We start from the raw sequence: 25,114 nt of genomic DNA, 5'->3' as shown, positions 1-25,114 counted from the left end.
TGTGTCAATTTGCAGGTGCATTTGAGTCAGCTCACTGTCTTGCTCATCTTCTTTAGGAGGCACTGGGAACCTCCACTCCCTACGTTGTTATGGCTCTCATTGTGTTTTTCTTCTTGTGTCTCTTGTTGCGTTATCTTGTTGCATCAGCTTTCACAACTGCCCATTGTGCCAGCTTGCTGTCTTCTTTAGGAGGCACCAGTGACACCCTCCATGTGGGAGGCGGGAGCTCAATCACTTGAGCCACATCTCCTTCTATCTCCCTCATTTTTGAAGGACAGTTTTGTTGGACAAAGAATTTTTGGCTGGCATTTTTTTTCTCTTTCAGTACCTTAAATTTCTCATACCACTGCCTTCTCACCTCCATGCTTTCTGATGAGAAATTGCCACTTAGAAATTGCCACATACCTTGTATGTGACAAATCAGCTTTCTCTTGCTGCTTTCAGAATTCTCTCTTTATCTTTGGCATTTGGCATTCTGATTAGTATGTGTATCAAAGTAGGTCTTCTAGGATTTATTCTGTTTGGAGTACATTGTGTTTCTTGGACATGAATAGTTATGTCTTTTTTAAGAGTTGAGAAATTTTCAGCTATTGGTTCCTCAAATGTTCTTTCTACCCTCTTTCCCTCATCTTTCTGGGACACCCATAGTGCATATGTTTGTGTACTTCATGCTATCACTCAGATCCCTGAGACACTGCTCAGTTTTTTTCTTTTTCTCTCTGTTCTTCTGACTGTATAATTTCAATTGCCCTGTCTTCTAGTTTGCTGATTCTTTCTTCTGCCTGTTCAAATCTGCTGTTGTATGCCTCTAGTGTATTCTGAATCTCTACTACTGTGACTTCCATCCCATAATTTCTGTTATGTTTCTGTTTATACTTTAAAATTCTTCTTTATGCTCACACACTGTCTTCTTAATATGCTTTATCTCTTTATGCATATTTTTCTTCATCTTCCTGAATTGATTTAGATTTGTTCAAACTTCTTTGATTAGTACTTCCAAATTCTGTGTCTCTGAATTTTTAATTTGTTCTTTGACTGAGCCATATCTTCCTATTAATGTGGCATGTAATTTTTTCCACTGTTACTTCCCTTTTTTTAGAGTAATTGTGAGTTTGCAAAAACAAAAACTCTGGAACACTTCACAGATTTGCATGTCATCCTTGCTCAGACATCATATTGATCTCTCTGTCACTCCAATTTTAGTATATGTGCTGCCAAAACAAGCACTGACTTGTAATTTTTTGCTCATGTCTAGGCAACTGATTATCTTGATAAGTTAACTGTGAAGATGAATTTCTCCCTCTTGTCTGGGGATTTATTGTTGATTGTCTTTGTGTTAAAGCTTTTCTTTGACATTTGATCTAACTTACTTTGGACCCTTTAGAGTAATCCATGTTTTACCATTCAGATTTTCTTAGCTTTTCTTCATCTGATTCTTGCCCTGGATATGAGGTACAGTTTTTAAGATTGCACCTTCTGTGTAATTGTTTCACCTCCTGTTAAAAGTTTCTTTTTCTTTGTTCCTTTTTCTGGGAATCTTGTTCTGTTGTTTATCTGGGGGCAGAATTTTCTCTCCTGCTTCTGTCATTTGTTTAAATGCTTTTCCTCACTCAGTGCCTCATTTTCCTTTCACTTTTCAGTTCTGTTACCCTCCAGTCTTACAAGAGTTCAGTTTAGCACCCCTACCCCTTTCTTTGGTCTCTGTAAGGCTTCTGTGCCTCCAATTTCTTCCCTGTTAGGGTACTCCCTCCTTGGGAGCCAGATGAGGTCAATCCAGGAAGGTGGGTCACTCCAGAAAATTCCATTGTGCATTTAGGTAGTTTCACTAACAGTAACTGGATTGAGTGTGTGTACCACTTGAGTTACCACCATTCTGCCAGGATTTTTCTCTTCTTCTCGCCTCTCTGGGGACCCTTTTGTATGCAGTACTCCTAAGTGGCTTCTTTTCTACTCTGGGTCTCTGTGGACTTGGCTCCCTGAGCCTGAATATACATGGGATTCTAACTCATTTCTGTGAGTTCCCCTGTAGTCTGTGTCCCTGGTGGGAAGGACACTGGCTGCTACCTCTGGGGAATTCCCAAGCTTTGAAGGGACCAAGTGAGTGGGAGGGGAAGAGGACCAGCTGGTCCAGGGTGGTCATTTCCTACCTGATACTTTTCTCTTTCTTTGACTCAGCATTTGTGGAGTCCTTCTTCAGTCTCTACCATCCTCCTGAGTTCTAAATAAGTAGAGTTTGTCCTTATATTCACTGAGTCTCTCGGGAGGTTTTTTCAGGGCATGGCTTACATCACCATCTTAATGATGTCACCTCTTGTAATCATTCTTTGGTCATAATTAGACCAGCATGAAGAAGCATGCTAAAGCTAAAATCCAGAATTTACACAATTATCTTCAGTTTCATTTCAGTGATAAAAGTATATGTTCAAAAATTTTTAGTTGTTTTTGAGGAAGTTGTATAAACTAAGTTGGTGATTTCAAATTCTTTTATGAAATTCTATTCCTGAGTTCTTCAAAGTCAAGAATCTAGATTGGTAAAAATTTGTCATGCAAATAAAATTATAATTTAAAAAATATTGCATATGGCACTTGTAAATATTGACAGAATATAATTTATTTGCTTTTATTAAATTTTTATTATTTAACTATACCCCCAAAATTTTTGTAGAGAATAAAGGATTGAGATTGAGAAACATTCTCCTAAATTAATGAAGATATCAAATAAATATTTTTGAAAATAAATAATTTTGAAAGAGAAAAGAGTTGATAGTAGGACTGCCAATTTTTTTTCTTTTTCTAAATCTAGTTCCCCTTGTTGGTGTTCAGTTGTCTATGCTTAGCCCCTTTTTCACCAACATTGTTAATATTAGTCATGTTAAAAAGTCAAAACTTCACTCCACTACCCATTGCCTAATTAGTTGATACAAAATTAATTGACAAATGAGTAGAATTGACTTCTCATTCCTCAATTAATCTTTATAAATTTCAGCCCTAGTGTCAAACAGATCACATCTTGACATCTAGATTTAGAGGTACCAGGCAGGGTGCTCCAATATAGGGTTTCCAAATTTGGGATAAATTGCCATAACAGTAGAGGTAATAATATAATGAGGAGTCATCCTTTAGTATATTTAGTTAGTTAGTGCTCAACTTCTGATAACTGGTTGAATACTTAATTTACTTTACCTACAGGAAAAATACAGCAAGGCTGCAAAAAGTAGCTAATACATGGTAAAGTTGAAGACCTTCCATTCCAGGACTAAATCTACTATCAAACAGAGCTAGGCAAAGACTGAAATAGTTGTCCCGCTTCTTCCAGAAGCTAGGTGATGATCATCTAAAAGGTAGATAAGTGAGAATTGTCTACTGTCATGTCTATCTAGCACAAGAATAAATTCCAATATTGATTATCCCACTGTTTAGAAGTGCTAATTAGCTTCCATGGATTTCACATGCAACATTTTCACTACACAGCATATAATCTTTACACCAGTAGCATACTCTTCTTTATTCTCCTTCCCAGGGTACTATTTTAAACATACAAAACAGACAGTATGTTCAATAATTTAATTAGTGGTATGCCAGTGTTTATAAGGATCTGAGAAAAATGTGATAAACTGAGGTGTATAGGAAAATTCTAAAAGAGCAATTGTTTCTAAGAATTGAAATAATTATTCTAGAAAATTAGACTATATTATATCAGGTGAAGTGTGATGTAAGTGTCATTTAATGAGTATTAGGGAAACCAGATTAGACCTTTTCCTCATCTGGCTTAATGTTCATAATTTAGATTCATTTACATACATTCTTTTATTCTAATATACTGTATTCCTTAATCCGTGTTGCATTACTTATTAGCATTATAAAAATGCATCTTTAGTCTTCATTCCTTTATAAAAGCCTGACAGTATTGTCAGTTTTTTTCCTTGACTTGGATTGCTTCACAAAAAACTGCCTTTAAGAGCTTGCTTGAGGTTTTTAGAATGATTGAAATGGAAGTTAGTTTTCTATATATTTATGTTCAGCTTCTTCTGAAAAGGATTTTACATCTTTGAGGCTTAGTTCTTTATATGATGCTTTAGGGCAAAAAAGGAAGGATACATTAATTTATTTAATCCCTTGATTTTACACTTACAGTGTCGTTTTTATCTTTTATAAACAGAAGATTTTTTCATTGGGGTGACAATTGCCTTTGGGTGGGGCTTAAGGGAGAGGGAGCAAGAATAATTAAGGTACATATGGTGTCACAATTACATCTAAGAAATTTCGGTTCCCCTGTGGAACCCTAGGATTTTAAGAGAGAAAAAAATTAAAATAAAAAAAGAAAAATCTCTCTCTTTTTGCTTGAATGGAGAGATCCTATGAATTAGCTCAGTTGTTGAGAACATTTCAGGGGAGTAGGTATAGCTCAGTGGCAATATTTCTACAGACCTACTCCTTGCATTAAACATAATAGTTTAAGTAACAAGCTGCTGACCCGCATGGACTGAAAGTTCCACTGAGCTCTTTGGCTCCCCCAATTCTGATTTCTGCAGTACCAATAAAGAGAAGAGCCTAGTAATATCATTTCCTCTGAGTTCAGGGTCCTTTTAAAAATAAGTTGGGGGGAAGTGGACTTGGCCCAGTGGATAGGGCATCCGTCTACCACATGGGAGGTCTGCGGTTCAAACCCCGGGCCTCCTTGACCCGTGTGGAGCTGGCCCATGCGCAGTGCTGATGCGTGCAAGGAGTGCCATGCCACGCAGGGGTGTCCCCCGTGTAAGGGAACCCCATGCGCAATGAGTGCGCCCCATAAGGAGAGCCGCCCAGTGCGAAAGTGCAGCCTGCCCAGGAATGGCGCCGCACACACGGAGAGCTGACACAGCAAGATGACGCAACAAAAAGAAACACAGATTCCCATGCTGCTGACAACAACAGAAGCAAACAAAATGAGGAACACGCCGCAAATGCACACAGAGAACAGACAACTCGGGCAGGGCAGGGGTGAGGGGAAAGGGGAGAGATATAAATAAACATCTTTTTTAAAAAAATATGTAGATGTTAAAAATTTGGGGACCTGTTCCCCTCAGTAATGGAGACCCTGGCATAAATCAAATGAGAAAGACTCTCTGGCCAACACAACAGTAGATTTGCAGTGACCTCCTGAACCCTCCCTCCCTCCCTCATTGTCAAAGCAGTATCCCAAGCCAAGCCTAATTCACCTCCAAGCTCTGATAAGCAATAATTTATCTAACTTCCCAAGGACCCGCCTATCAATTCCAACTTCTTCCCCAAAGAATATACATGCCAATGATGGGGAGAGGGGAATGGAAGGAACATTATTGGAAGACATAGCTTGCTGCTCTGAAAACCTCTGCCCTGGAAGTATCCTGGAGACCACAGGGCAGACACTGAGGAGGCCTGTGTTCTACCAGTGGAACAGGGGCAATTGCAACAGATGGAGATTCTCAACCAGCAAAAACAGCCTCCGTGGACTTGGAGGGACCAGGCATCCTGTACTCCATGGTTCTAGTGAAATACATGGCAGCACCCTCTCCTCTGGCTTCTCAAACCCAAAGCTGAAAAGAGCACCTCAAGGCAAGTGGAATAACAACATCTCAAAATGTGCCCCCCTTCCCAGCCACACACACATACTCCAAGTGTATCCTTAGGCTACATGGTCCAATAAAGTCACTCCTCCCTTGAAATTCCATCAGAAAGTCACTCATTGTTTTCATCAATGTAATTCTCAAAATTATGCTTCTTTTAACCAAAGAAAAAGCAGATAAGCCTCCAACACTTCAAGGCTTCCATATACTGGTTGAACCCGGGAGCTGGCATTTGAGATAGTCCCAAGACTTATTGAAGGTATTTGATTTAATACTTAACTATAACCTCTGTGCTGACCACCATATTGTTAGAATAAAAACAAAATAAGGCGAGAGGACGTGGCTCAACTGATAGAGCATCCGCCTACCATATGGAGGGTCCAGGGTTTGATCCCCGGGGCCTCCTGACCATGTGGTGAGCTGGCCCATGCTCAGTGTTACCATGCATAAGGAATGCCGTGCCACACAGGGGAACCCCACACACAAGGAGTGCACCCCGCAAAGAGAGCCGCCCCACATGAAAAAAGCGCAGCCTGCCCAGGAGTGGCACTGCACACATAGAGAGCTGACTCAGCAAGAAGACGCAACAAAAGAGAGACGCAGTTTCCCGGTGCCCGCTGGGTAATGCAAGTGGACACAGAAGAAATCACAGCAAATGGACACAGAGAGCAGACAACAGGGGTGGGAGGGAAGAAAAATAAATAAAATAAAGCTTTTGAAAAATAAAATAAAATATCCTTACAATAGAACCTTATTTTTCTTTTTGGCTTGACTATGAGTTTTCTAAGTGGATATGATTTGAAGTAAAAGAGGACATTGAAAGGAACATCTGGGAAATGAAACCTAAATATTTCTTGGTTTATGTATCTATTTATACCATGTAAAATAATTTTTAAAGGACTGAGAAGAGTGGAAAATTATTGATTGTAAAGCCGCATGCCCTACTGAGTGCCTTTGACCCTTGGCAGTTGTCTTTCTCCCAGCCCCTTGGGCTGTCTAAGATCACGGAGCCCGGGAATCTTCAGTGTTGAAGAATTGATATTGATTCTCACTTCTTTGTTGGTCTCACCCTTTGGAAAGATAATGTGAAATTATGTTCAGCATGGTATATTAATTTTTAAAAAGCTGTGGTAGTTAACTTTTAAAACTGAGTGTTATCTTTTATAGATTAAAAATAAAATGCTTCCTTTTTCTGAGAGCCCAATTTGGACCTTGAAATAGAAATGCATTCTCTTTTTAAATATACTCCTGCCTCCCATCAAAATCATTTAACACTAGACATAATTTTCTAAAGCAGAAGCCCAACACATATTTCAACTCCCACGTAATAACACTGCAAAATTTGGTAACATCTGCATATTTCCTTTACTAATTGCAGTGTTAGCCTGAACTTAATTATATGAAACTGATTTTTTTTCCCCAAGCTCAACTTTTATATATCACATCTAGTTTAATTAGTACTTTGAATAATAAATTGTTTTTGGTTAGGAGCATGTTGTTTGATATTGCTAATGAAATGATTTTAATGTTCAGCTTAGCTATTATGAGGAATTTTATTTTGTCTTATTTTTTAAAGTAATTATCCATTGTAGCAAACTAATTAACCCAATAACTTTTCCTTTTTCTAAAAATTTGAGTATGATAAAATCATATAAAAATACTACAGTAAGTGGCAGGAGATAACAGTTTTCAATGCAGCTACACGTGACTCCTTCAACTGCAGCATGTTGTTGTGCTGGTGTTGCTTAATGTTTTCACATTCACCGTTCTTGAGTGCCAAGCCCAGTACTACCCTCTGCCTTAATGCCCACCAGTGATAGCACCAGCACGTGCCACTGCTGATCCTAATACCGCTGGGATCTTCAGACTACATTCAAGCCCTATGATTTCAGAGGAGTGGCAGGGTAGCAGAAAGTCTACCTCTCTAATGATTTAAACAGGAAACTAGTATCACTCATGTTCGTTCAATCCAACAAATATTTATGAAATCTAGTCCGTGTGCACTCAGTACTGTTCTTTCTTCTCTGTGGGCAAGGGAAGAAAAATCGGTGAAAGGTCAGCTTTTGTCCTGAGGGCTGGGTCAGAAGCTAGCTGGAGCTGAGGTGCAGGGTGACTAACATGACTCCAGGAAACACTTTCTCCCAGTTATATGTTGTGTGACGTTATTCTCTGCATTGTAAAGTGCAGATAGTTAAAAATGAGAAGACGTTAGAGGGAGGGAAATCCAATGTAGGTAAGAATCACTTAAAGTGGCTTTTGATGGAAGTGGGACCTGAATTAGACATTGAAAAAATAGGCTAAGATTTGGAAATGTGTGGGAGAAGCAGTTCTAGTAGTAGAAGCAATGGCCTGAGCAAAGAATTAGACGCCCAATGGATAGGGCATCTGCCTACCACACAGGCGGTCCGCGGTTCAAACCCCGGGCCTCCTTGATCCATGTGGAGCTGGCCCATGCGCAGTGCTGATGCGCACAAGGAGTGCCCTGCCACGCAGGGGTGTCCCCCGCGTAGGGGAGCCCCATGCACAAGGTTTGCGCCCCGTAAGGAGAGCCGCCCAGTGTGAAAGAAAGTGCAGCCCGCCCAGGAATGGCGCCGCACACATGGAGAGCTGACACAAGAAGATGACGCAACAAAAAGAAATACAGATTCCCAGTGCCACTGATAAGGATAGAAGCGGTCACAAAAGAACACACAGCAAATGGACACAGAGAGCAGACAACGGGGGGGGGGGCGGTGGAAGGGGAGAGAAATAAATAAAAAATAATAATAAAGAAGCAAGACTAATCTTTGGAGTGTTCATGCAGCAATGAGACTTCCTGGGTCAGCTCAAAGAGTTCAGGTAGGAAGTGGGAGATGATTTTAGGTAGATAAAATAAAAGGCATACTCTAGAAGGCTAGGAATGCCAAGATGAGGCATTTGTGAAATACTCGTGAGCCACTGCAGGTTTCTGAATATAGACAGTACAATCCCCCATGCTGAGAATGTAAAAATGCTGAAGAACCATGGAGACAAGGCAAAAAACCAGGGGCTGGGAGATTCAAGGCAAGCTGGGACAAAACTAAGGCTGTGGTGTTGACCTGCGGGTCTGAGACCAGGCAGAAGGCAGCGTCTAAGAAACACAGCACCGATGTGGGCGGCCAACATAAAGCCTGGGTAGCAAGAAAAGCTGATTTCACGTCTGGGTAGAGAAGGCACTAGTGGTATCCGCAAATCAGCATTTCCTGATTTTCCCTTCCCAACTCAGGAGAGCATGGCAGGAAAAAAGCATTTACCCAGCATATGGCCTTTGGACAACCTACTGAATAATTCAGACCTTCACGAAATTTCATGGAGAGATTTGAGTGAAGTTGATTTTTCTTTTTTTAGCTTCTGGGCATATTAGGGCTTTGGAGTAACTCTCGATGTATTTATTTAAGGGATTTTCAATAATTCTGGTACTTACTGGTTCTTAAATGGTGGTGGAAATACACTGAAACTTTGGCAGGTAAAACACTTTGGCATCTGGGAATGGAGATGAGTGTTTTGGTGTTCAAGTAAGTTACCCTAGATAATACATTTGATGATATTTTTTCTGCTAAATTAAAACTGTCTTCTAATTGATTAGATATTATCTGCCAATGCAGTCATGTCACTGAGCAGATCAAATGCGTTGTAAAGATTATTCAAAGTGAATAAAACCAATTAGTCATGTCTGTTTGAGAAAATGTCAAATGAGATATTTAATAAGAAGAACCATTTATTTGATCTCTACTGTGTGTCAGAAATCACATTAGGTGCTTCATGTGCATTATATTATTTAATTAGCAAATAATCTCTTGAAGTATGTATTTTTTTATCCATATTTCACAGATGAAGAAACTGCAGTCAGAGAGGTTAAGTTACCTGAGATTATTCAAAGTTAGAGATAGAGTGATGAACACACAACTATGTGATTATACCAAATGCTACTGATTTTACACTTTGGATGAATTGTCTACTATATTAATATATATCAGTAAGATTGATTTGTTTAAAAATGTAAAAAGAAAAGGGTATATCATTCAAATTCCATATACTTGTGAATTTCCAGGTTCTCCCTGTGTTCTTGTTTTTTTTTCCCAGTTAGACGGGTAATGTGCCGATATCATAGCAAGCTTGGAGGGAGGCACGCCTCACGCAAGCATGTGAACATCAATTCATCATGCTGATGAACCACAAAAGGATCTCCCTGTGTTATTGACTTCTAGCTCCATTCCGTTGTTGTCCGAGAACAGTTTTGTATGATTTCATTAAATTCACTGAAACCTGAAAAAAATAAAAAAGTATACCTTTGAAAAATCTTCTAGACACTGAATAGAAATTAAAGATGAATATATATTGTATGTATCATATGTGAATAACTTCTATGCATCTATTTCTAACTAAACATTTACAAATGCATGCTAAAGAAATTACACTTTACTTTTATCTTCACCTATAAAACTAATGGCAGATTTTTTTGCTCTTCTTGCAGCTGAATTTTTATTCCTCTTGTGGGGTGTTTATCTCTGCTATGCAGTGCGGACAGTACCATCAGCGTTTCATGAACCGCGCTACATGGCTGTCGCAGTTCACAATGAGCTCATCATCTCTGCTATATTCCATACAATTAGGCAAGTGATCTGTGGAGCTAGTAATTAACTGTTTTATTTTTCTGATGTGTTATGGTTTAATTCAAATAGCAAAATTGCATAGGATGCATAAATGCATAATGGAAAGATTTAGGGAGGGTAAGTGTTTTATAAGTTGACTAATTTCTTTGTCACTGAAATGGCAAATGTGCATTATTTCTTCAAAATTCTGTTGTTCTTAATTCCTTCTGATGTGTTGGTTATTTCCTTCATTTATTCTGAAGGTTAATTCAATCACATTGCATTTGTTAAACCACTTATGGAGATGCCATATCCAATGTTTTTTCATATGAATAGTTTTTGTTCTCAATGTACAAAGAATTCATGCATACATTATAAAGCCTATAGAGATAAATTGCCTATGTTTTTATTCATGTTTAATATGCTGGTTTAAACTTCAAAATCTTGGTACTCAAATAAACAGCTTACTTAGGTGAATTCTGCTGAATTCAAAATAAAGCACTTATGACTGGATATTGAGTGCAGTGGGTTTATCCTCATCACATTTTAGTGAAGGGTTTCTGTGGAAATAATGTGTCACCAGGCCTTCTGTTTGGATGGTCCCTTATATCTCTAAAGCAGATGAGTTTAAAGGAAGAAGAAAGTGGTTTATGATGAAATGAATAAAATGAAATATGGATGGCTTATCTTAAAATTTTCACCTGACCATATTTGAAAACAAAATGAAAAGTTCAGGGTAGAACTAAAAAATGGAATCTTCTCATTTGAAAAACAACAAAACGATGTCATTAACTTGCTTGACATAATTTAAAAGTTGGGACACACTTAAGAATGTGATCAGTTTTTGAATAGTTGTCAAAAACTTAGTGGGAAGAGGTTGTGGAGAGGACCTCCTTTAGTTTCAGTTCCTTTGCTGATATTTGGACTCCACGGGGGATCAATAGAGTGGGGAGGGGGTATTGTTGATCCTGTGGAAGTTTTTCAAGTTACTCAGCATCCCCTGCTTTGGTCAAAGGTCATAAAATGGCATCTTGTGCCTTCAGTTGCATATTTGGCATGGCCTACGATTTCTAAACTTTCCAGTAGGAAGAGGAGGCATCACTGGTTGGACAGCCCTGGAGACCCCCTCAAGGCCCAGCAATGATGGGGTTGCCTCCTAGCTGTGGAATGCCATGCTGCCCTCTCTCATAAGAGAGAAAAGAAAGAAGAAAGAGATTAGAAGGACGAGGAAAGATGAGAAGTAAATAAGCCAAGGGAAGGATGTTTCTCAACTCCGTCCAGATGGAAGTTCAAGGGCCTGAAGGGGAATGCCCTCTCTCCAAATCATAGTGAGGACCACAGAGGATGTTGTCGTGGTGACAGAGCTCCATGGCCTTTGGCATCTCACCAACCATCTCCCCGCCCCAATTCCCTTTTTTATCTTGTTTCCAGAGCAATCAGACATATGTTACACAATCTAACAAATGTGCTTTCCTGTAACCAGTTGTAAGTTAAATAAGTCAAACCAACAAAAGAGTTTAAAAAATGGAAGAACACTTATTACTGACAAGTTTAAATGTCTTCTGCTGTCAGAATAACCTGTGTAGTCCAGGGGCTTTCTACTTCTGCCATACAACTGACTGCTAATGTTTTTGGAACCAAATTAATTGCCCAAGAAATTAAGTGTGTTCAAAGTGGTTGCCTAAATTGATCTATATACTCCCTACCTTAAGATTCACTCTATTCTGTTTTCAGCATTAAGTACATTTTTTCAATGAATTTTAAATTCTAATTGGCTCAAGTCCTTTCAGAAGTAGGAAAGGTAAATTATTTCAATGAACTTTTTTTAAAAAAACTCTTAAGAAAAAGGTATTAGATGTCAATTACAGAAAAATCACAAAATGATAAAGAGAAAAGTAAACTCCCAAATCTAAACACCCAAAGATAAGCACTATTAACATATTAGTGTATCACTTTTAAATATTTTTATATGCAAATGGTATTTTATATGTGTTTTTATATTATAAGTGTGTGTGTACTTTACATCTTATAACTCCCATCTTGGAGCCTCACAATGCAAGTTAGCTGACAAGTCCTGCTGTAATGAAACCTAGTAAACGTTCTGTAGCCCGCATTTTCCAAACTTAACTTGCCATATTATCCTCCCCACCGGCCATCACTGGACACCTGATAACAGCAAACACATCTCAGAAAATACTGTTAATAGGATAAGAGGATAATAGGAAATATATGTTAAATATTTGTTGAAAACCTTTACCTTATTTTGCAATAAGTCTTTATAGCAGAGCCCCAAACAACGCTTCAGCCCAGCCAAAAGAGTCAGAGAAACAAGGAGCTGCGCTCTGGCTGAGTCATCTGGTGGTCTGGCAGAGGCTACTACGTGGCCGAGCCTGCTCACAAGGTTGCTTTTCCTCCATTTGACCCTGCAGAACCCTACCAGGTTTGGACAGGGAGGATTGCCTTTGATACAGGAGTGACACAGAAAAAGGAGCCAGCTTTTGGAGGCTTTGCTATTTTCTTAGGCAAGCCTAACTAAGCCAAAAGGAGAAACCCAATGTTTAATTCCAAGTTTGACCTTTCTGCATAGACCAGATTAGATCAAATCATCATAGCATACTCTCTTTCGAAAATTTCATTTGTACAGTCACGAAAGACCAAGGAATGGAATTTTGACAGTGAATCTGCAGAGCACTTATTTTGGGAGAATGGGTAGGGAGCAAGCAGTAGGCAATGATAATTTAAAAATCAAGTATTTACCCCATAGGCTTAATTCATACATGCAATGGTTCCAATATTTATAAAGTCCAAGAATAAGAAACAGTAACATAATAATTTAAATCTGCTGGCTCCATCTTGGTAGTTTTTTTCCTTGAATGAAATAATATTAAATAAGGCTTCCAACATCAGCAAAGACATTCTGTATCAATATGTATGTAGGTGTGTTTTCATACACACATACACATAAATGCATATATGAGTGCATATATAGCCATGCATTCTTTATATATGTGTGTGCGAATATATGTATATATGCATTTATAAATTATTACTACATGTTATATGCAGGTTATTAGCTTCATTCTTACCAAATAGTCAGATTGGAGAAAAATAAACCAATATCAAAGGTTTAAGTCTAAAAGGGCAAATAATGTAGAAGTCATTTTGTCCAGTCTGTTCTAATCCTTTATTTATTTTGGTTGTAAGCATAAAGCAAACCTTTAGGAAAGTGCAGGACTTTTAAAATGTTTTTATTTTTTATCTTAATTTTCAAATATTTCTCTGGCCCTGGTTTTTAGACCTATTTTTTAAATGTTAAAATACCCTCTTTACAATGAAGCTTTAAAACTACTACAGAATGCTTTTCTTCCCCCTAGAGATATTTCTAGTTGAAGATGCAACCCAAAAGCCTGACAATAATTAAAATCTGATTAATTTGAGAGTATTTGATGTCAGTATAATTCAAAGTTATTGTTGTTCTTGTTGTTTGTAGCATTTTCCGGGGTACATTAACATTACATATTGTTTATCCACCTCAATACTATGCCCCAGAAAGTGGAATTTATTCCTGAGGATGATGATCATATTATGACCAGCTAAAGGCAAACCCGTCTCCACCCTGAACAGAGTGAACATTCAGTGGTATCCAAGGATAAAAAAGAGAGATACAAAAATTAGTTTCTCCTCTTTCAGCTATTCATGGATGTTTGCTTATATTTGAATATGCTATCATGAGCATTTTCATAGGATGCTAACTTTTCACATTTGCTAATTTTACTACTGAAACAAAATTCTAGTTCTTTGATTCCCAAACCAGAAACGTCTCATATTTAGCTCTCATGGATAAACATAAGAGGGAGGAAATTTTTTTACTTATGTAATTGCAAAATGACCTTTATACAAGGAACACCTAATTTCTGCATAAGGTCGAGTCCTTTAACTATGAGCCTTAGTTTGTACCTGTACCTACTGATTATTCCAGAATATTCCAAAATTGGCATTGTAGACATCAATCCTGGATCCTTCCCATGCCTATGTTTCCTGCAGGGCCATCCCAGAAGATAGCTTTATAAATTTCTCATTAAAATCATATTTTAAATATTACCTTTTAAATTATTTTAAACATACTTGATACTTTAGAACAACTAAATTTTATATAATCAAAAATATGCACATTATAAACCATTGGCATTTTCATTTTATCCATTACATGGTTTACTGTCTAAATCCCCAGGATTATTCACAAAGAGAGATAATGACCCACTGTTTTTTAAAAATTCTAATTAATATTTTTAATGACTTTAAAGAATATTGGATCAAGTTTTATTTAGATATACCTTATAAGCCAAATTTTCCTAAAACCATCAGTTTGTAACCTTCTCTTCCATTGAATTCATATTTGTTCACTGTATTGGCTTTGCAGATTCTACTTACACATGAAACAATAATCTTTAACATATTCTCTCTCTCTCTCTATATATATATATATATACAGACACACATATATACATATGCTCTTTATTACTACTGATAATTTAAAATAAATAATCAAGTGTTCATAAATTATGCATCCAATCAGGTTTACTTAGCTCCTTGCTCTGTGATTAAAACAGATATCATAGAGACAGCAATGCAATTTCTTCCTTTTTGTTAATATGAGGAAAAGAATTGCCAAGGAACCTCATGTTTTAAGTAGAGCCCTTGTTAGATCTCTAACTCAGCAATTTCTTGTTTCAGATTTGTTCTCGCTGCCCGACTGCAGCCTGATTGGACATTGATGCTGTATTTCGCACATACCCATTTGACAGTGACAGTCACCATTGGGCTGCTTCTGATTCCAAAGGTATTCTTATACACTACTTTCTCTTGCAGAGCAATTATTTTAAATAAGCATAGGGCTGTTTCTTCTTTTTAAAATATCTAGTAATATAAGGGGAGGTGCGGAAATTTGCTTGACACTCTAAAATATTTTGAAATCTCTCTCTTCAGGAAACTAGGTGTCTCTATGTTTGTTTTTTCTTTCTTTCCTTTGGATTTATTAAATATCTTACATGATTTTTAAATGCCTTAAATTGTACAAAATCTGTCATCCACTGGGTTCATTCCCTTTCCAAATATTTTGGTGTCTAGTTTTAATTATTATAGCTAAGGTGATGTTCATTGTTTAGTAGCTATTGCATCAAGAACATTTTTAAAAAGAGCTATCCTGTTCTAAGAATCCTCTTGTTTGAATTCATATTCAGATAAGTATTGTGTTTTAAATATTCAGAAGATTTTTAGGTAAATAGAAATAAATAATAGCAATATTGTTTATGGAAGAATCTCACTTAATAACAATGGATTCTGACAAAGACTTCCCTAAGCAGGATAGAGCAGTGGGAGAAATGGACTGCCAGTCAGAACTCCTCCCCCACAAACTAGCTGTTCGAGCTGACATTAGCTGAGAGTTTTCATATCTGAGCTCCAACTTCCTCATCTATGATACAATAGCAGTTGTATATGCCTGCAAATCCCATAAGTCTGCTTGGAACGAAATAAAATGATATAGAAGTTTTGAAAATCAAATGTATTGTACAAATCACAGCATTATCACTATCATTTTCCTTTTTTACCAATAGATAAAAAACACAATAAAACATTTTATATCTTTTTTGGTACCATACAACGTAACAGTGGCACACCTGGAATCAGAAATGTGATTTCTTGTCTTTTAGTCCAGGCTTCACCACAACTCTCTCATTTAACCAAACCATTGAGATTCAGACCGATTGAAAAGGCTGAATGGTTATAAACAGAAAAAATACTTATGTTCTCAACACAGTTGCTGCCAATTTCATGAATTAGTCTGTTACTGCAATTCATCTTAATAATTTTAATGCTCTTCATAGTATAATTAATTTGTTAGATCAATTTATACTCAAACTATTCATTCAACAAATACTTTTGAGCTCCCAGGGCAACATATATCCATACAGAAACTTATGCATAGATGCTCATATCAGCATTATTCATAATAGCCAAAAAACAGAAACAATTCAGATGTCCATCTACTGACGAATGGATAAGTAAAACGTGGTATAAACAATGGAATATTATTCAGCCATAAAAAGGAATGGATTACTGATGTATACAACAATGTGAATAACATGCCAAATGAAAAGCTAGACACAAAAGACCACATTTTGCATGACTATATTTATGTGAAATGCCCAGAATAGGCAAATCTATAGACATAAGAAATAGGTACTGGTTGCCAGGGATGAAGGGAGAGAAAAATTAGAGGGGCTGCTAATGGTTATGAGACTTCTTTTTGGGATGAGTGGAGTATTGGCAGGGGTGACAAATGATCTGGAATTAGATAGCAGTGATGGTTTCAGTCTGTACGGTTTAAAAGAGTGAATTTTATGGTATATGAGTTATATCATTTAAGGTATATTTAAAATTCTTATCAAGAAGCAATATGCTCTCATGGTGCTTATAAAAAAACAAGATGCAGATTTAAAATAGTATTTTCACATAGAGAGAAGTAGTAAGAAAAAATAATGAAGCAGGAAATGGGGAATGAAATATTGACTAGAGAAAGATCTTTCCACACTCTTCTCATGAGCTTTATTATATGAATAGCTACAATAGCATCTGACCAGTAACTCTGCTTCCTTAATCCATGCTTGTCTCCAAGATTTTGCTAAAAAACAACAATTCCATTCTTAGAAATACCCTCCAGGGTGGTTTAACTAGTAGCACGTGAGACTTTGGAGGGCAGAAATTCTCTTGTATTCATCTTCATGGCCCTAAATTCCTTGCACATGCAGAGCCCACAAATGTAAGTAAATGAGGAAGGAAAGACTGACCAGCTTCTGTGGTTTGGCTAGTTCCAATTACAGAACAGTTACTATTGCTGGATATGGATCTCCACTTCACATGTTATCTCACATTCATGTTCACCTGGCCTGCTGAATATATTAGCAAACACTGACAGTATGCTATCTCTGTACCAACAGAGTAGGCTGTTAATTTTTTAAAGGAGTATTTGACCTGACAATAAATTGGGATTAGAAAGTCCATGCTGTCTATACTCTTCTCTCAATTTTTGAAAGCAGCCACTTGGCTTACAGATTATCCACATGGCTGGATTGTGTTGATTCTCCTTGCTTTCCATCATTTACCCAATTCATTCCTCCTGACTTCTCCACTTAAAGAAAAATAGAAATAGGAAAAGAATACATGAAACTGAAAACTATAAAAAAAATATGAAAATAGTCAAACTGTCAAAGTAATGATGTAAGAACTTGAGAATAATGATAAACTTGAGGGTAAAATCTGTAATTTCAATGAACCTTTGAATCTTAAACATGAGACCATCTAACTAAGAGCTCTTTAGGCTGGTGAACACTGTGCTCCCAAGAGGTCCCATAACTGGCTAAAGATCCCACGGATGAGAGTTGAGTCTGGAAAACAGATATGCTGCCCACTTAGTTAGGAAAATAGCTTTTTGGAAGCTGTGTATAGTAGACTGAAAGTCACATGTGCTTGGGACCAGTTGTGCCCATAGATGAAACACATCCTCTCCCTAAGTGAAATGACTAACATCAGATAATATCACTGCTCAAAAAAAAAATATTCCCACTCATTTGCCTATGGCTCTAAGTTGCTATTCTTAGAAAAAAATTATTTGGGGTCTTCTCTTTTCATTTTCAAAATGCAAATACATCATGGAAGAGGAGTAAATATGACTTAACATTGCGAGCCTGGAGAAAAGACAAGGAGAAATAAGTCAAAAAGGAGAACAAACACTAATATTGCCTTCTTAATAGCTGCAGCATGTAATATGGAAAGCAAAACAGGAATATAGTTGAAAACCTTTTGTAAAGAGTTTCCAGTGGATTCATATGAGCTGAAGAAATGATATTAACATTATGCACCTCTAGAAGATGATTGCTCTAAGTCTCACGGTGGGTCACACCTACAGCTCATATCGACTATCTTTTGCAGTTTTCACATTCAAGCAATAACCCGCGAGACGATATTGCCACAGAAGCCTATGAAGATGAGCTAGACATGGGCCGCTCTGGATCCTACCTGAACAGCAGCATCAACTCAGCCTGGAGTGAGCACAGCTTGGACCCAGAGGACATTCGGGTAATGCCAGTATTTCCAATCTCCTGTTGCATTAGACCTATTTGTGCAGGCAAGAATGTATGGATTGATATCTATGTGTGCTCATGTCTGCATGCATTATTAGAGAGAGAGAGAATGTGCATTTGTATTTGGACTGAAGACATCAACTGTAGAGTTAACCCAATTCTGAAATGTATAGTCCTGGTATAAATTAGAACGCACAGGCTATTTCAGCTCTTACAGTGGCCTGTCCTACCTTGATAGTCTTAGATGAATACTCATGCTCCAAAATACTTGTTCATGACACCGTGCTGATGGGAAAGTATGACAAATCTGTGAGCAGAGAGCCTATATTATTTGAAATAATCTCTAACAATGTACAAGCTTTGGAGGACGAAGGTGCTTTTAGGATTTGATGGTTGGTTGTTTCCTAACCCTAACCTAACATCAGATGTAACTTTATCAATGGTTACAGTGCTTCCAACGTGTGCAGGGATGTGGCTCGTCAGTAGGTAATGAGCTGTGTTTCATTCAGGTCCAAACTTAGTCATTGCCCCTGCAACTTGCAAGTTCAAAGTGGTTGCTCCATGAAGCAAGAATAGAATGTATGAGTTCATGTCTTCAAATCCAAAGTCTACATGAAACTAAACACAAAATAATCAGAAAACTCCAGGAATGAGGAGAAAGTCAATGAATATAGATGTTAGGAATACCTGTAGGGCAATTGCCCTAAAAAGCTCAAGCTTGTTGAATTCACGTAACATTTAGCAATATTATCAGGCTAAAACACCATATTATACCCCTCATTGAATTTGCTCTTGTTCTGGCAGGATGAGCTGAAGAAACTCTATGCCCAATTGGAAATATATAAAAGGAAGAAAATGATCACGAATAATCCCCACCTCCAGAAGAAACGGTGCTCTAAGAAGGGCTTAGGCCGTTCCATCATGAGACGAATTACTGAGATCCCCGAGACTGTCAGCAGGCAGTGTTCCAAAGAGGACAAGGAAGCCACAGACCACAGCACAGCCAAGGCTGCCATTGTCAGGAAGAATCCACAGGAGTGTGCAGGAAACACCGGGAAACCCAAGGAGGAGTCCCTGAAAAACCGCGTCTTCTCGCTGAAGAAATCCCACAGCACTTATGACCATGTGAGAGACCAGACGGAAGAGTCGAATAGCTTACCAACAGAAAGCCAAGAAGAGGAGGCTACAGAAAACTCCACACTGGAGTCTCTGCCAGGTAAAAAATTGACACAAAACCTAAAAGAAAACTGTGAAGCTGAGTCCACGGAGTCAGTGCCCTTGGTGTGTAAGTCAGCAAGTGCTCACAACCTCAGCTCTGAGAAGAAGCCCGGGCACCCGAGAACCTCCGTGTTACAAAAGTCTCTTAGTGTCATTGCAAGTGCCAAGGAGAAGACTCTTGGATTGGCCGGGAAATCCCATACATCAGGTGTGGAAGAACATGCTAAACCCCAGAAACCTCTGTCAAAGGAAAAAGAGACACATAGAAACTACTCAAATTCAGATAACGCAGAGACAAAAGAGTCTGCCCCACAGAACTCCAGTCATTTGGAGGAGCCAAGAAAACCTCAGCGATCTGGAATTATGAAACAACAAAGGGCCAACCCCCCCAACGCCAATTCTGACATGAGCTCGGATGCCACACAGATGGACGACTTTGACATAGGGGAAGTGTGTCCTTGGGAGATTTATGACATGACCCCCGGTCCTGTGCCTTTAGAATCAAAAGCTCAAAAACATGTGTCTATTGTGGCATCTGAAATGGACAAAAATCCAACTTCATCCTTGAAAGATAAAGCTCATCACAAGCCCAAGGCAGCCGAAGTATGTCAGCCGCCCCCTCCACAGAGTATAGGTAAGGCAGAGGCATGCCTGTGGGGGAGTCAAGGGCAGCCACTTTTTGAGGATGAGAAGCACTTGAGCTCCAAGACTCAGGCTCTCCCAGGGAGAGCTCAAGACGAGAATGTTGGTCAGCATCATGCAGCCAATGCGTGTGCTGAGCAAGACAAAGAACAACCCCCCAATGGTATAGCATCAAAAGGAGAGAACGAGAATCTCAACCAGATAGGAAACCAGGAGAAAAAGACATCTTTCCCTGAGGAAAATGTGCCTGGCCGTTATAACTCGAGTAATAGCTTTCAGCGGCCTTTGACCTCACGAGCCGAGGTGTGCCCTTGGGAGTTTGAGTCCCCAGATCAACCAAGTGCTGAAAGAAGTGCTGCTTTACCTGCCCCTTCTGCTTTAAGTGCAAATAAGATAGCAGGGCCTCGGAAATAAGAGGTCTGGGATACTTTCACCACGTAGCATTCCCAGAAAGCCAAGGAGAAGGAGGAACCCCAGATTCTATAAAACAGAAAATGCAAGGATCAAACATTCCCAAGGAGTAGTTGTCAATCAAGGGAAATGTGACAAATCATGAGGTGGGGCCAAAGGCGAGGGATGGAAGAGGACTAGGAGGGCACGGGCAGACTTGGCCCAGAACAGCCCATGACCTGGTTGCAGCAGGGGAAGACTGAAGAGCAGCAGCTGTGAGGGAAATTGCCCTCCAGTCTGCCCCTGATGGATAATTACCCATGGGACTTTGACGATCCTAAGCAAGCAAACCGGAAGACACAGAAGAGATATGAGACTTTGCCAAAAAGGAAAAGGTGCTGATGTAGAGGACTGAAATTCTGAGTATCTGGCTGAAAAGAATGCTGATTTGACCTATTTAATCCTGATAGCACTGCTAACTTAATGCATCCCCAAAATACCTTTTATATTCCTGATCGCTCTCATTTTCTTATAAATGTATGTTTCCTGCTGTATACTGTTGTATCTCATATCAAGCATTCCAGATTGTATAATTTTTGCAAATAACTTTGATATTATGTGACTCAACACATTTATGCAATCTGCAGCTACTCAATTGTTATTGCAACTTACAGAATACCTGCTCTCTATCAACTTTAGTTGGTTCTTAAAGTATAGTAAGCTTTCTCTGGCTTGGGAGGCCATAACGGTTATGATATTAAAAAAAAAAACTTTAGTTTTGGCTGTGGTTTATATATTGTGAATTTGGATTTGACTCTCTTATTTCACATCATGGTTTGTTATGCTGCCTTCAGCAGGGTTTTTCTTATGCAAGCTAAGTTACTTGTTTTGCACTTCTTGTTAGGACTCAGACGCTTCATTAATATTGGAGATCAAGTGGTCCTACTTAGTCATAAGTCTCAATAAGTTAAGGACAACTTATCCACTGTTTGTTAAAGGTCAGAGATAGAAAACCTTCATTCCAATTAATTATCCTTTTAACTCTTTCAGTATTTCACACTTAGCAGCATTTCCTAAGGAAGTAGCTAAGAATAAGAAGACTAGGCTGTGGATTATTACTTTCACTGTAAAGGGAAGTCTCTAGGAATGACATGAGTATGAGAGCAGTTTTACAGAGCCAGGGAATTTTGCCTTTCCAAACAAAGACAGAAAGTTAGCTCCTGATAGCACTTTCAAGGTATTATTTTTCTAAAGAGTAATGTTACGGTAGCATCAGATTCATTGTATGGATATATTTTTATTATGCATACTAAATAAATAATATTTTAAATTACCTTAGACTATTTATTCTCATAAACTCTTATTCATTGCTTCAGCTAGGGTTAGAATTTGCTGGGCTCAAAACCCAAAGAGGTTTATCACCTGAATTATTCAAAACCTCAATGGTATGGGCTCTTCATTTTCTGTGACACTTAGGAATCCTGCAAATTGCTACCTGGCTCAAAATTAAAGCCTAAGGTTTATTTGCAAGGCATAGCCACCCACAAAGCATATTTTATAAAACTGATTGCATTCCACATGATCACTTGGCGTGAAAATCCTAAGCTGCTGACATCGCCCTACTGATGTGGTCATGCCAAGGGGTTGCGTTCCAAAGTGCAGTCTCATTTTACTTAAAAATCAGTGGCTTAATAACAGAATCTAGACTTTCCTTTCTCTCCCACTTAACGCCAAAGTATCAACAGCTTGGGCCAGGATATTTCCAGCTCAAAAGACCAGCCTTTCCTTTGCCAGGAGCAAGGAGAACATGCTAGGATAAAAGATGCAGAGAGGGACTCAAGGTGGACACAGGGCTGTCCTCGGAGAATGTTATTCTCAGTGGAAGGTAACACTAGGGATTCTCCATCTCCACCATCACGAGTTTCTCAGTGATTTTTATTCAGCAGTAAGGGAGCACTTCACTGTTTTTGCAAGGTTGTGCATAATTGTTCCTCACCCAGTTGCTTGCTTTATGCATTACTCAGGTTGGTGAGGTAGGATTGAAGAGATAGAGAATTACTGCTTTCTGTGTTTCATCCACTTGCTTCTGTTTCTTCCCTTCCTTATCAGTCAAAGTTTATCTGCTTGATGACCTTGGATACTATGTTAAGGCATACTTTTAAACTTGACTTGAAGTTTCAAGACCCATCTAATTGTTTCATTTATGCCTGAGATCTTTTATTCGATTTTTGAGAAATAAGCAGTCAAGCATCAGTGATTTTTATTGCACTTGAGGATGATCCAGCTAGAGAAGTGGCTTAATGAAGGCCTGCCAAATTGTACCTTAGTGACCGTTGACACACAGCCCATAGATAATCCTCCACCAGCATAAACCAGGGAGTGTTCCTAGGGTCTCACCATTCCTTATCACCAAGAGAAGTTTAAATCTCCAGTTCTTGATGCTCTTTTACCAGCTTCACAACCACAAGAAAGTGAATACACAATTTCAAGGTCACAAACACTTGCTAGGTTGTCCTTCTCAATGCATGTGCAGGCTGCATCCTGTCCTTGTTTTTAAGCCAGGGTTTATAAATAAGTATATTTATACCACTCTTAATGTATCTGTACATTTTATGCAAGAATTAAATGCTATAAGACAAGAATTATAACTCAACCCATCGTAAACTTTGGTGGCAATATGGATTTGAAACTCGACAGTTCTCTTGTATTTGCTTCCTAGGTTTCTGCATGCAAGTGATGACAGGTAGGATTGAAAAAACACTGCCTTCGACTTCTAGCATTTAGCAACCGAGAGTTGTAGAGTCAGTGAAGCCGTAAGTCTCTTCACTTAACCCGTGGTTCTTCCGAAACTATTATCTAAAACCTACAGCATCCCACCATGAAATATTTGGTAAATTTATGTTGTGATGTGTTGCAGCATGTAAATAATTATAACTTCTCTGCAATAAAGCATATTTATATGAAAGTGATTTGTGGTGATGTGTGTGTTCTACTACCAAAAATTGACTTTATTTCATCTAATCAACTTTGGAAGAAGTAATTGCATATGGATCTTTTACTTTGGTATGCCTATGCACAGAAATCCTCACACTTCGCTTATCTATAGGGATATATGATATGCCAGTGTGGCCTCTAAATTACTGATAATCCTTCGGAGCCAACAAAATCTATTAGAACTGTTGATATTGGTTTAAGAATGCTCTGCCCAAATGGGAACAAATTTCAGCTATATTCATTCATTCATTCATTCATTCATTACACATAGCAGGCAATCTGCTAATCAATAATGACACAAAGGTGAACAAGATGAACAAGAGCATCTTCAAATGGGTTTATTGTTTTGATATATTCAGTTGAAATCAGAGTAATTAGATGACTTCATCAAATACAAACTTTATTTCTAAGTTTGTTGGTACTTCGGTTAATTTCAAAATTAATTTTGAAAACCATATTTGAAAATCCATAGACCTCATATCATCTGCTCAGGAGAAGAGCTGTGGAATCGCATCCCAGGTTCATGCTGTGGGAACCTTGATACTGAACTGGGCTGGGAGCCTGGAGCTACTGCAGTATAGATATAAACTCGTATCTGGAAGAGGTAGCTCACCAAAGATGTTCTGGAAAGGAAAGCAGCTGTGGCAAGAGGGCAGAGGGAGCTGGTTGCCCCACGTTATGCCAGCACTCATCTTTCCTTTAAAGATTCTATATTCTATCTACCCTTGGAACTTACACATAGATTCGGTAGTTTCTGCTCTTTGAAAGAATCTAAAAGGGAAAGACTGAAAAGTTTAGGGATTAGTAGCTCAAGCTTTCTGTGTGATAAGAAAGATAATCTTTTCAGTTATTGTTAACTAATAGTTAACTGTTGTTAACTAATGCTTAGTTAATGACTGTATTATGTCTAATGCTGATTACTGTTTCTTTTTTACTGGAGAAGTTGTGAGTTTGAAGAAAAAGCATGAATAAAACATAGAGTTCCAATAGATCACCCTATTATTAACAACTTACATTGGTGTGGAACCTTTGTTAGAGTAGATGAAAGCACATTTTTATAAGTGTAATATTTTATCTGTATTCCATGGTTTAACTTAGGATTCACTATGTTGTGCAGTTCCATCTATTTTTCATTAATATTTTGTTCTAATAAAATACCTCAATTTTCCGCCTTTTACCTCATTCAAATATATGATTCAGTGCTACTATTTGCATTCACAATGTTGTGCTACCATCCCTATCATCCATTACCAAAACATTTCCAGCATTTCAAATAAAAACTCTGTACATTTTAGTCTTTAACTCTCTTTTGCCTATCTCCACCCCATCCTCTGGTAACCAATATTCTAGTATCTGACTCTAATAGGTTACTTATTCTAATTATTTCAAATCAGTAAGATCATACAATATTTACTTACAATATTTACTGTACTTTACTATCTGACTTATTTCACTCAACATGAAGTCTTCGAGGTGGATTCATGTTGTCACACATATCAGAACCTCACTTCTTTTTATAGTTGGATAATATTCC

The 25,114-nt window shown here is 38.2% G+C and overlaps 1 protein-coding gene and 2 non-coding genes across 3 annotated transcripts in view; 1 reads left to right on the top strand and 2 right to left on the bottom strand.

Moving 5' to 3' along the window:
* GPR158 (G protein-coupled receptor 158) overlaps window positions 1–23,555 on the top strand; it is a 476,701-nt gene extending 453,146 nt beyond the window's left edge. Inside the window, exons 8-11 of the mRNA XM_058297805.2 lie at window positions 10,078–10,216; window positions 14,930–15,035; window positions 18,185–18,331; window positions 19,141–23,555. Of these exons, the coding sequence (XP_058153788.1) occupies window positions 10,078–10,216; window positions 14,930–15,035; window positions 18,185–18,331; window positions 19,141–20,610 (1,862 nt within the window). The 3' untranslated portion in view covers window positions 20,611–23,555. The remainder of the gene's footprint in view (window positions 1–10,077; window positions 10,217–14,929; window positions 15,036–18,184; window positions 18,332–19,140) is intronic.
* On the bottom strand, window positions 1,124–1,227 carry LOC111767142 (U6 spliceosomal RNA). Its single transcript, XR_002799035.2, has one exon. It is a non-coding gene; the product is annotated as a U6 spliceosomal RNA (small nuclear RNA).
* LOC111767144 (small nucleolar RNA U13) lies at window positions 9,685–9,788 on the bottom strand. The gene has a single exon (XR_002799037.1). It is a non-coding gene; the product is annotated as a small nucleolar RNA U13 (small nucleolar RNA).
* Window positions 23,556–25,114: the final 1,559 nt, after the last annotated feature.

This window comes from Dasypus novemcinctus, chromosome 5 (genome assembly GCF_030445035.2).
Source record: "Dasypus novemcinctus isolate mDasNov1 chromosome 5, mDasNov1.1.hap2, whole genome shotgun sequence".
Classification (NCBI taxonomy): Eukaryota; Metazoa; Chordata; class Mammalia; order Cingulata; family Dasypodidae; genus Dasypus; species Dasypus novemcinctus.
Note: the sequence above shows the minus strand (reverse complement) of the source record. Positions and strands in the feature narration are given on the sequence as shown.